Below are 12,515 nucleotides of genomic sequence, written 5' to 3'. Positions count from 1 at the left end.
TCGTCTGTATGATGCTTATCCCAACCCTAAAAAAGACAAAGATTAATGTGCCTGGATCACACTGGAAGCTTCTGGCAGGGATGGAAATCAAAAGCCTTTTTCTCAAGTCCAAAGCATGCAGTCATACTTTAGTTATTCTTTAATAAGTGAGATAGGAAAAAAAATATTCTGACTTATCCACTTACAAGTTGTGTTGTAGCAGGTTTTCTAAAAGTAACAGTAAGGCACAGAGTCTCTGTCATTCTTAATATCTGTATTATCACTGTGGAATTAATAACAGTGCCTGAAGGAAAGGAAATTTTGGTTAGTGAAAACTTGCAAAACTACTGTCCCTAGAGAAACACTTCTAAATATAAGCAAGTAACTTAAACCACTGAGTTTTCTGAAAAACTCTTAGTTTATCTTCAATTAAATTACTTATCTTTCAGATGCTTTGTGCTTGTGGCATCAATGACTGTGGTGTTTGTGCTTATTGAAAACTTCAGTAGATTTCATTTCAGAAAGGGAGAGAGGACAGTTAGCAGTTAAATTTTAAAAAGCCTCAGAAGGTCCACTACAGTATGGACTTTAGCTTTTTGTTCTCCACTTGTGGTAATGATTAGTGTGGTTCAAATGCTGAACAAGATAATGCAGCTTTCTGAGAAACCTGCTGAGATACCTATTAAGAGAAGATTTGTATTAATGAAATTGCATCATCATTTTGGCAGATGTCAGTCTTGTGAAGTCACTTTAGATAAAATCAGAACAATTTATATAAATGCACAGCTGTCAAAAGCAGTATTTTCTGCCAACTCCTACCTATGACTTTAATTAATTTGAGCACACCCTGGTTTTTCTGTGGTTCATACAGTGAAGATGTTTGCTTGGGAGACAGCAAAATTGGAATCATCACACACGGGATTCAGAGTATTCTTGGCTATCACAAGTCTGCTTTTCTTTTTTTTCTAGGCCCACATTTGTTCTAGGGGTATGTCCTAACTTCTCTCCCCAGCATTAAGCACTCCATCCACAGCTATCAGGGATTGCCCAGTGTAGGAGAGGCCCCTTACGCAATAATACGGGAGTCAGTGCTTTCAGTAAGCTGAGGCCTGCCGTACGGCTGTGCTTCCAGAAATCCCAGGTTGGATTCAATTCGTTATTGGATACCAGAACTGTACCTGCTGCAACCACTGTGGGACAACAATGAAACTATAGATAAAGCTCCCTGCACCAATGTACTTCAGATTTAAGGAGCACTTTGTTATCACTGATACTGTGCTGATGGCACAAAGTTTAAAATCTAAGATCAATGACTTGTTACAAGCTGCAGCTTAGTCAGATCTAACCAAACTTCTGCTCTAAGTTCAGTCATCAAAATGGAATTTATCTGACTTTCACCTTTGAAACCAACTTTTCAAGGAACAAAATATGAGACAAGTAGGACAGTTTGTTTTTCTGAGCTGCAGCAGCCAGGCAAAGCTTTGTAGAAATGTGCCATCTGGAACGTAGAGTCCTCCTGGCTTCTACTGAACTAGACACCTGTGAAGGCAGAGGTTGCTGGAGTGTGCAGGAGGAGATTCCCTACAGCATATTGTCCAATATGTTCTGACTATTGGACACAGGTCAGCTCAGTGCCCCAAAGGGATATGTGGCCATTGGTTGGAGACAGTAGAAAGGGCTTAGAAATTATGGATTAGTGAATATTGGAGGAATTTTGGGGTGGCCTGGGCATTGATCAGTGGGCATGAGCCAGTGGTACTATGCATCACTTGTTTCACTTTGGTCTTTGTTTTCTTTTGGGGGGAGGTGGGGTTTGGTGTTTGGTTGGTTGGTTTTAGTTTTTGTTTTTGGGGTTTTTTCCTCTTTATTTCAATATTTATAATATTATCACAAGTATTACTACTATTGTTGTTATGTTTACTTTGTTTCAATCATTAAACCATTCTTATCTCAATCCATGAGTTGTGATGAGATTTTTTTTGGTTTTGTTTGTTTTGTTTTCTTTTCAATTTTTTTTTTCTTATCCTCCTCACCATCCTTGTCGTTGGTGCTCTGGGGAGGAAGTGAGTGAACAGCTGCATAAAACTTAGTTGCCTGGGGTTAAACCGGGATACATTCTTATTTTTGAGTAAATGCAGACATCTTTAATGCAAACATCTTTCACTATCATTATTTTTGTCTTTGGGAGTTTCTTCAATTTTTTACAACCTGTTACACTACAAGAGTAGTGATAGCAGATCTTATATGGGGTTCTAATTGCCAAAGACTAACTTAATGTCAGACAAACATGTAATACTTCTACTTTTTAAAAAAGTTTTCTGAGTATGCAGTTTTTGAATAGTTATGTTTATTATTTCTTCATATCATAGTGACCCCCAGAAAAATCACGTTATTGGTTGTACTGCCATAAAACCATTTCAGGTAACCTGATGAAGTAATAGAAATAAGGGGAGTTTTTAATGCTAGGAAGTGTTATGTAACATATTAATAATAGAATTAATTTTTTTTAATATAAAAATTTATTAAGTCATGCTGAAGCCAGATTTTCCTATACCATCCTGTAAAAAATGGCTAAAAATAATTTTAAAATTAAAATGTTTATAAGCTAATGAAGATAATATTTCTGTATAACACTCTGTCAAAGTAATTAATTGGCTGAATCAGATTTTACTTCCTTATAGATGGCAGAGGTAGCAGGCAATTAATGTGTGATGTGTTCAGCACCACTTTACTCATTTTTTATTCACTCTGCAGTTATTTATGCTGTCCTAACTTCTGAAAACAGCTGGAGGAAATTTTAAGTTTAAATACAAGTTTCTAACCAGCTTCCATTGGAAGTATTGTTTCCATAAAAAAGAAGGAAAGCATGTTATCATCTTTACAGATGTTTATTGCAGAAGTTAAAATAATTCTTCATTTTTCATTCTGAAAATCAGCACTCACAGTGTTATGCAGAAATGTTGGGGTTTTTTTATACAATTGATTTATTTAAGGAACTAAATTAGTGCAAGTTGTAATTTGGAAACATCTCTCATTTACCTGACACCTCTGGGGTTTTGTTTGTTTTTCAGGAACTGTAATTGGTGTTGTTATTTACACAGGCAAGGAAACACGAAGTGTAATGAACACATCCAATCCAAAAAATAAGGTAAGTTAGTCTTACTCTGGAATTGCCACATTCTGTTCTCAGAAAACTTAAAAAGAGATGTACCTAAACCCAAAAATCCAAAAGCTTTTGCTGTGGTGTGTTTCATGTGTGCTGCTGCCTTGAATTTTGGTACAGTCTGCTACAGTCTCCTTCTGAAAGTAAAATTATTTTTCCTTTAGCTAGGAGTGTTACAGGTGGTAATGTGGGCATTTGCCTTTGAAGTATCAATGTTCCTCTTCAGACCTTTATAATACTGTCTCACAGCTAAATATTAATTTTCACTTCTCCCAGATTATTTTACTGTACAGTATTTGGCTAAAGGTACACAGTAGTTTTAAGAAGTGTTTTAAGTTTATAACAGAATACTAAAGTTTATTCAGGCTACCAGTGGTGGTAGAACAAGATGTTCCAGTCACTACCCAGAGCACTCTTCAGGGATTTTTGCAAACAATTAAAACATTTTCAAGAGATTTTTCTGTCAAGAAGATACTAGAGGTTTCAGTGCTTCCCTCTGTACAAGATTCTTTCAGGTCTAAACAAAGCAAATAGCTCTTCACTTAATCAGTAATGTTTCTAATGTAAGTTGGGGAGCACTCTCAATTTTAAAGAGATAGAACTTCAGCTGTGGGCTGTACCTTACAACCTAGACCTGTGTTTAGTAAGAAGATAATTATATTAAGAAAGAAAAAAATTATTGCAAGAGGTTTAGAAAAACAATCATCAGTGACAGGTTACCATTTTCACGCCATTCATAATAAGTTGCTCTGAGTAGGAACATCAAGAATGAAATGATAATACAAATTGCTTGAAGCAGTTATTGCAGTCCCCTGAGTGTATTGATTTGTGTTTCTAATAAAGAGATGCTTTTAAATGTCTCATTGACAAAGACGGGTGATATGTACCATTATGAGGACTAAGATGGCCTTTTATTATTTTAATCTTTGTAATGTGCATTTTAAAATAATAGAGTAAAATGGAACCAGAATCTTTGTGGTGTATGGTTATTTTCTCTTCTACCTGATACAAAGATGAGCCCTTTAGTAATAGAATCTTTCTCTCAAGAATTCTGAACAACTTCTCCCTAATAAATAACTTGCACAGGTGTTTAAAATGAAATTATTTAATGTAGCAAACTGATAGGGAAGTATGCATCAGTGTAGCATGCATTACCTAAATTCAACACATTCTGGGGATGTATTAGGCTTTTAGTAAATGTTAATTTTTTTGTATGTGACTATTTCAACAATAATATTGGCGTGGAGATTTTGTCTCTGTGAACTGAACAACCATGTTTAAAGACGTAACCAACATTTAACATGGCCAGTAAGGATGAATTTGGGAACTGAAAACAGGAAAACACTTAGAACTCTCAGAGCTGACTAAGTGATAAAATGGAGTACTCCACTGTAAAAATTAATTGTCATCATTTTTAAGGTGTAGTTTTAGCTGTATCTTTATTTGCAGTCTGCATCTGATTTTCTCTTCATCTTCTACCATGGGATGAGATTGGTTTGCATACTTCTGTATGATGAGACACTTGCTATCTGTAGGTGATATTTTGTGCTAGCTAACCATGTAGAAGGTAGACAAACAGTACTCAGTTCATTCCTCCTCTGTGTATTCAGGGATCCTCCTGTGTTCTCTCAAGCTTGAAAATAATGGTTACATGTTAGCTAGGGTATGTAGCATTAGGACCCAGAAGGAGGGCAGAGGGAGTCTAAAATAATCTTTGAGAGTAGAAGATGTATTACATTTGAGAGATTAAAGATTTGAACATTTAAAAATAAAATTAGCATACAACTTGCTGAAACAAAATTAAAATTAAATTGATCAGTTTTGCTGTTGCTGCAAACTTGAGAGGAAATAAGTCTGCAGCCTGTTCTGCTTTAGGAAAGCATTGTTTGAAATACCGTTCAAAACCAGTTTTAAAAGGCACATTGTCTCTCTCTGCTGCTCTTTGAAGAAAATAAAAATAACATTTTAGGGATTTTCCTGTACAGTGTGTTGATACACTCTTGTTGGGAACATAGTTCAATAATGCTGGTGTCTTCTTTCTCTGGGGGAAAGCAAACACTGAGATCTATGATTCCCAAATTACACTGTCAAACTGATACTCATATGTCCAGAAATAAGCAAGAAATTCATGGGCCTGACTCTTTTATCAGTACTCTCTTCATTGAAATACAAATAGGTTCTACAGCTGTATTTTTTGCTGGAGAATAATATTACTGCTGTACTTCTTATTATAAATTTGTTTTTTTCTAATGATAGATTTTTAATTTGCCTTCTTAACACTAGATGCTTTTTGAATGAACCAATATTAAAATTTAAATGTGCAGACATTATATATAAATGCTCAGCAAAAGAATAAAACTGAAATAAGTTTAGGAAAACTTGGATAGGAAAAATTGTGAAATTTATGTACCTGTTCAAGCATGGGATTTATCTGTATGTTAAACTTAGAAGGATTTATTGTGTTTACTGAAGTATTTAGTCATTCAAGCAACAATTTTCTTAACTTAAAGTCAACGCTTACTTGTTTTATTACAATTGTAAAAATTGTTTCATTGCCTAAGGATGCAAACACAGTCTGAAAAACACAAAGATAGAGAGTGTAGAATTTTCTTAATGGATCAATTCAATATGTTTTTAATTCCAACAATATAAAGAAAAATTATTTCTGGCAAGGTTTAATTTCAGTCTAAAATGATATATGTTCTGCGCTTCGGATAAATGTGGAAGTGGTAACATCAACATTATAGTGTAATGACTCTCTGCATTTTACCTCATTGGCAGTCACATCAGATTACTCAGGAATGCAGTTCCAGTCTTTAAAGGAAAAAAAAAATCAGATTGAATTGTGCTCCTCACAATGCTGTAATCAGTAATCAATCCTATTTGGATAGATATTCTTAAACCTTGGCTTTCTGGATGAAGTTGGACTTGTCAATGCTAAAGGTCATTTATAGGTGTTAATTAACCAAGAGGGAAATTAACAAACTAAGGTTATTTATTTATTTTGTCTGGCATTTTGCAGTGTTCTCATTCTTCTTTAAAGTGCAGAACAGTTTTTTGTTATCTAAATTCAGAGTTGCCTTTGCAGCTTTAGTCTTTATAGAAAACAAGACTGTTGGTGCTACCCTTCTGCAAATGTGACTTGTTTCCATCAATGGAAACAGATTTTGGTGAAATTAAAATAGCACAGTATCCTTGGCAGGAGATGGAAATGTATTTTGTGTACTAAGATTGAAACATTAAAATTTCTTGAAGTTTGTAATATATATACACCCAGAATGTACACAGTAACGCATCAAAATTAGTAGAAATTATCTTAAATGGAACTGCTGAGAAACCAGTAGCTTCTGTAAAGGAGCTACAGCATGTAATCTGCCTAGTGTGCTTCAGATTAGTATAAAAATAGTTTTAATGTTGCTAATCCTTAAAAGCAGCGTTCGAAACACTCTTTCTTCCCCCTTATTTTATGGAATTTTACATCTGCTGTTAAATTTTAACATCAGAAGTAAAACTTCATAGTAACCATTCAATGTTCATCAAAATAGTAATATTGTTTTTACCCTAATTCTTAACTAGCCTGAAAGCTAACTACTCTTGTGGTTCCTGCTTTTTTTCCTTGTTTGCTGTTTTGATTTGGTTTTTTTAACATATGAAAATCTCAAAAGGGTGGTTTGGTTTTTTTTTCTTTTATTCTGTATATGTTCCCCTTGGTTATTTGAAAATGGCCTTGCTATTCTGGTAAACTGAGGCAAAATCACTTTGCTACTCTCTCTCTCTCAGTCTCTCATTCTTTCTCTCCTCCAAACATCTCTTTCTGGTTTTTTGTGACCAAACTTACTTCTCTGTGTTTAAAAGGCTTTTATCTATGCTCATTCTCCATTTTTATGAGGATGATTTTTGAAAAATATTTGCTAAAAAAAAGGATACCCTCCCTCCAATTCTTTATTTGGAGTGAAATGGAGTGGCTTCATGTGGTAGATTCATGTTGTCCTAGAAGCTGATGCCACTTCAGCATAGCTATTTCAATATTCAAAATATATGCTTCTTCTGCCTTGACACATTTTTTTGAACAGCAGTAAATTAGGTTGTCCAGCATCTTGTTAGTGGCATTAGTAAGACATTCTTGTCTCTTCTACCCCAAAGGCTGACATTTCTAAGTCCAATTTGCATTTCTGTTCTGGGCTTCATAAGGGCATTCACTTTATGCTGCTGCTACATTGTTGAGCAAGAGCCCAGTAATTTCACTTGCGTATTTTTTTTACTAAATTGAGAATTTCATGTTCATAGTCTGTTTGAGAAGAATGGCTTTCTCTGGCTGTATGTCTGAAGGGCCAGGGTTAGAGAAGAACAGTGAAAACTGTTACATGGCTCTTCATGGCAAATGTTAGGGATTTATAAGAAAAATGTTTATGCAGCACTTTGTATTGGAGTATAGTCTGCTGTAGTTAATCCTCCTAAAAACTTCTCTTTGTATTGGATAAAACTGAGAAAGCTGTCACCTACAGGTTATATGTAGTGACATGCTTAGCTTGTCCCCTGACACAGAGCTTCTGTCCAAGGAAGTGATTAACTACCAGCTTCCCATGAAGTATGAGACTCCTTTTCTTGGTGTACAGGACAACTTGTGGGATCAGGCCACAGGGAAATGCATATCATGTAGTGTTGTTGATGCTTGTCTCTCCATGTGCTTTCATCTCTGAGCAAAAGAAGGAGAGTAGCACCTTGAAGAGCCTGGTGTCCCTCGGCAAGAGGGATGGAACTGTGTTGGGTAAGGAGGAAGACAAAAGGTACTTTTCTTTAAAAGTTTGGAAAGAAAGGGCTAAATGGCAGAGGAGGCACCTTTGTTGTTCCAAAATTAGAATGTAGGAATGTTAATGCTTGGAAGCAGTCAGCAGAGTTTTAGCAAACCAAAGACAAAATTTGTGTGTCCTTTACTCTGAGACAGAGAGAACACCTACCTACTATAATTATCTTTAACACCATTAACTGAAATAGCAAGAGTGTCAAGTGGGAATTTAAATCCTTAGATGACTAGTATGGAGAAAGCATAATTCCACATAAAGGAGCTGAGGTTTTCAATTTTCTTTGATATTTAGAAAACTGGAAGAATGCTGGATTTATACCATGATTTTAAGACAATAAGAAAACAATAAGACTGGAAGTCTTGACTGACTTCCTTGAGTGTATATGTGGACAAAAATCACTTCATGCAGTCTGTTGAGCTGGGGTGTTTTGTACACTCATGAATTTTATTTACAGCATGCTGCTTCTTTTCAGAGACTTGGTGGGGCACTTTTTATCCCCATTAGCAATGCTTTTCGAGTAATGGTGTATATATTTTTATTCTCTTCCAATTTACATTGTTCTCCTCTAAAGAAATAAAATGGTAATACTACAAATGGGAAACTGAGGCACGAGAGATAAAGGAGGTGGGGTGGGGGAAAACAGAAGATCCACAAAAGAAACAGGAGCTGAGAGTGGTCAGTTAAGGGTATTCAACTTCATTTTTCATCCAACCTAGCTGAATGTTTTACAGTACTCTTAGGTTTCAAAATCCACTAATTTGGGGTTTGTGTACACATGATATATATGGGTTTGTATGTATGTGATGCCTGTAGCCTTAAAGTTGATCCTCATGTATTTTCTTTGGCATCTTAAAATAATTAGATCATCACTTGCTTATCTACTTTGCTGTTGTATCCCTAAGCTAGAGAAGTTGTTCCATTATGTGACCTGCTATCAATTCACAAGTTAAAGTTACAGAATAACCTATACCCTAATTTCTTACTTGTTCTGGAACCAACAACTAAACATAGCATGCAATTGCTATACCTAGGCACGTGATAGGTCTTTCCTGGCTGCATGAAAGTTGTGTGGCACACTGTGTTGCTGTGTGGTGCCTGAGGCACTCAGCCTGAATGCTGCTCAAGGACCAGGCTGAGGAGCTTGGCTGTGCTGTGTTAGGGTGCTGCTGCTTGGGACATGGATGTTGAATCACTGTCCTTTTTCAGCTGGTGCCACTTTTTATTTACAGAGTTTAGTTCCAAACAACTCATTGCTATACAACAATATACAGAACAAGTGAGGGAATGGCCCTTCAGTAGTGGGAGAGAATTCTCACTGTACTCTGGGTATACTCCTGAGTTTACTGTGTATTTTAGAGTTCATGCCAAACTCTAGCGCTGATTTTGCAAAGCTATATAATTTATTCACAGCTGTAAAATTCCTACAGTGTTAAATTTATTCCCTATTGCAAAGCTGTAGAAGAATAAAAATTGATATATGCCAGAATGTTAATGGCAAGCCACAAACCATGTCTAACTTGGAGTCCTAAATTCTGGTGATTCTCATCAAGAACGTTACTTGATATTCTGTGATATCTCTCTTCCCATTTTGGAGACTCCCATGAAAAAGTTGCTTGAGTTTTGTTATCTTAGTGTTTTTAGAACATATGTAGGTTAGAATTTGTCTCGGTAGTTCAATGTCATTTCACACTGATGTTTAAGGAAGGATCAGTGGTGGAATACACCATTTCTGAAGTAATCTATAAATCTATTAAAATAGATTAACCTCACAAAATAGTCAGAACAATTCTTAAAAAGGATCAAGTTATGGAATAGCAACAGCGTGCTATTTAGCTTATTCACCAGAAATTACATGTATTTTACCTGGGACAATCTAAGCTAAAATTAATGATTTATGGTAAAATAAAGAAATCATTTTAAATGTTGTCATTCTGCAGGAGACAGTGCAAAAAGGAGATTCCCTGCACATTTGCTTGTGTGGAATATCCCAGTAAGCTCTCAAAGAAGCAGACTATGATGGCCATTTTCTCTCAGCTGCTGCCTCCACTGCTGCTCATCAGCTGAGGGAGTTTGCTTTTACCTTTTCATTGCTCCTTATGGCTTTGTTGCCATTCAGAATTTAATCATGCCCTTGGCAAAATGCAGCTGCTGGGAGATGAGGGTAGGGGCAAAGGGCACGGCCTCTCAGTGGGTACTTGGAACCTCATCCCATGGCTTAGGACTGCACCATTTTCAGAAGGCTCTGCCTGCAAGGCCTTGCTGGCTGTGAGCAAGCCAAAGTGGTGGCAACTAAATACTGATGATGTGGAAGAAGGCTGCTGTGCATTTTCCTACATTAGGGTTATGTTCTGTACACTTGGTGTTTGATAATAAAAACAATTGTATCCCAGTCAGTACTTTTTTGGGGTTTTTTTTCTTTTTTGTGTGTATTTTATAGGAAATCTGAAACCTTATTTTTGGAATTATTTTTTCCTTAGTTAAGATGCATGCAAACACATTTCTTTGATATATAGTTCTAAAACTTGATGCTGCAACTGTGTAGCAAGTCAGGTGTGCCTAAGGTCCTTATGAACTCTAGTTGTTATTAGGAAAAGCCTATATAATGTCTTTTGCATAATTTTCATTATTTCTGCAATTATTTTCATATTTTTCTGAATAAACTTAATTTTTTCTAATATGGAAAGGAACTCTATAAGAAAAGATAGAGATATTAATTTTAGTGATGGGTAAGTTGAAAGTATATTGATTATTATTTTTTACAATTATTATGAAAGAGGGATGTCTCAAATGTCAGAAACTAGGATGTTTAAGACCTGCAGAACATTCTTAGAATAGATGCTCATCCAATTTTCAAAACTTCTATTTGGATGCTTACAAGCATTAATTATTATTTACTGTTATTATTGGATAGCCTTCTCTATGTGTGAAGCAAGTATAAAAATACATCTTTTGAGGTTTTTATGTGATTCAATAATTCATGCAACTGAAGTTTCATGTATTTTTCTAATTAGTGGAGGCTCAGAAACCATCATGATTCACATGACCTGAAATCTTAGTTTACAGTGATGGATATCTAGAGGGAAAGTTCTCTCCATATCAGAACATAGTATTTGTTGTGGTGTAGGCTGAACATAGGGATCATAACTAAGATAATTTACTGAGTTGTGTTTGATGCTTGAAGTAACAAGCTTGTCATAATCTTAACAAATACAGTCTTTGCCCTTCTTTTTTACCTCAGTTCAGAGAGCAAGCCTGTGGATACACTGAGCATTAAAATCAGCGTTCCAAATTGTACCGGATGAAAATAATGTGGTTTAGATTGTGGATTAGTTTGTAAAGAGTAGATTGCTCTTCATATTCTTAAAGCTCATTTTCTTCCCATCATATCTTTTGGAATGCATCCCAAAATACTGTTTATACAAAACAGCATTCAGTTTCATTTCTCTTATGATTTGGAGACATTGTGGAATCTTTTCTTAATCTCGTAGTCTCCAAGGAATCCACTCAAATGTTTTCTTTTGTAAAAGCAAAGATAGATGACTTGTGACTCAGCTCAAGAAAGAAAATAAGATTCTTACTGATGCCTACTGGGTTTGAGGGATAGGGTTTTTTTGTTTGTTTGTTTGTTTTTTTGTTTTGCTTATCACATAGGGCTCTTTTTCTAGTCTAAGTTTGACAGTCCTTGGACAGTTGTTTATTTTGGGTTTTTTGAAAGAAGTGTTGAAAAACTTTTTGATTCAGTTAGTTGTGATTCCCTACTATATGTATGGTCTCTGGAAGATTCAGCCAGCACCAGTGCTTTGTATTCAATATATCTTTCTTCTGACTACCTTCCCCCTTGCCTTGTTCTGCTTCTCCACCCTATTACTCTGGTCTAATACTTTCACTAGGTCCACCTTCTTCCCTTCCTTCCTTCCTTCCTTCCTTCCTTCCTTCCTTCCTTCCTTCCTTCCTTCCTTCCTTCCGACACTTCCTTCCGACACTTCCTTCCGACACTTCCTTCCGACACTTCCTTCCGACACTTCCTTCCGACACTTCCTTCCGACACTTCCGACACTTCCTTCCGACACTTCCTTCTGACACTTCCTTCCGACACTTCCTTCCTTCCTTCCGACACTTCCTTCCTTCCTTCCTTCCTTCCTTCCTTCCTTCCTTCCTTCCTTCCTTCCTTCCTTCCTTCCGACACTTCCTTCCTTCCATCCTTCCTTCCTTCCGACACTTCCTTCCGACACTTCCTTCCGACACTTCCTTCCTTCCGACACTTCCTTCCGACACTTCCTTCCGACACTTCCTTCCTTCCTTCCTTCCTTCCTTCCTTCCTTCCTTCCTTCCTTCCTTCCTTCCTTCCTTCCTTCCTTCCTTCCTTCCTTCCCTTCCTTCCGCCACTTCCTTCCGCCACTTCCTTCCGCCACTTCCTTCCGCCTCTTCCTTCCTTCCTTCCTTCCTTCCTTCCTTCCTTCCTTCCTTCCTTCCTTCCGCCACTTCCTTCCATCACTTCCTTCCGCCACTTCCTTCCGCCACTTCCTTCCGCCACTTCCTTCCTTCCGCCACTTCCTTCCTTCCTTCCT

General features: G+C 36.6%; 1 protein-coding gene across 2 annotated transcripts in view; it reads left to right on the top strand.

The window, feature by feature from the left end:
• Positions 1–12,515, top strand: part of ATP9B (ATPase phospholipid transporting 9B (putative)) — a 154,092-nt gene that overhangs the window by 82,157 nt on the left and 59,420 nt on the right. For both annotated transcript variants that reach the window (XM_058820428.1, XM_058820422.1), the window contains exon 11: positions 3,051–3,127. In XM_058820428.1, the coding sequence (XP_058676411.1) occupies positions 3,051–3,127 (77 nt within the window). The remainder of the gene's footprint in view (positions 1–3,050; positions 3,128–12,515) is intronic.

The sequence above is a fragment of the Ammospiza caudacuta genome, chromosome 1 (genome assembly GCF_027887145.1).
Source record: "Ammospiza caudacuta isolate bAmmCau1 chromosome 1, bAmmCau1.pri, whole genome shotgun sequence".
In the NCBI taxonomy this organism is placed as follows: Eukaryota; Metazoa; Chordata; class Aves; order Passeriformes; family Passerellidae; genus Ammospiza; species Ammospiza caudacuta.
This window is presented reverse-complemented; position numbering and strand designations above follow the sequence as displayed.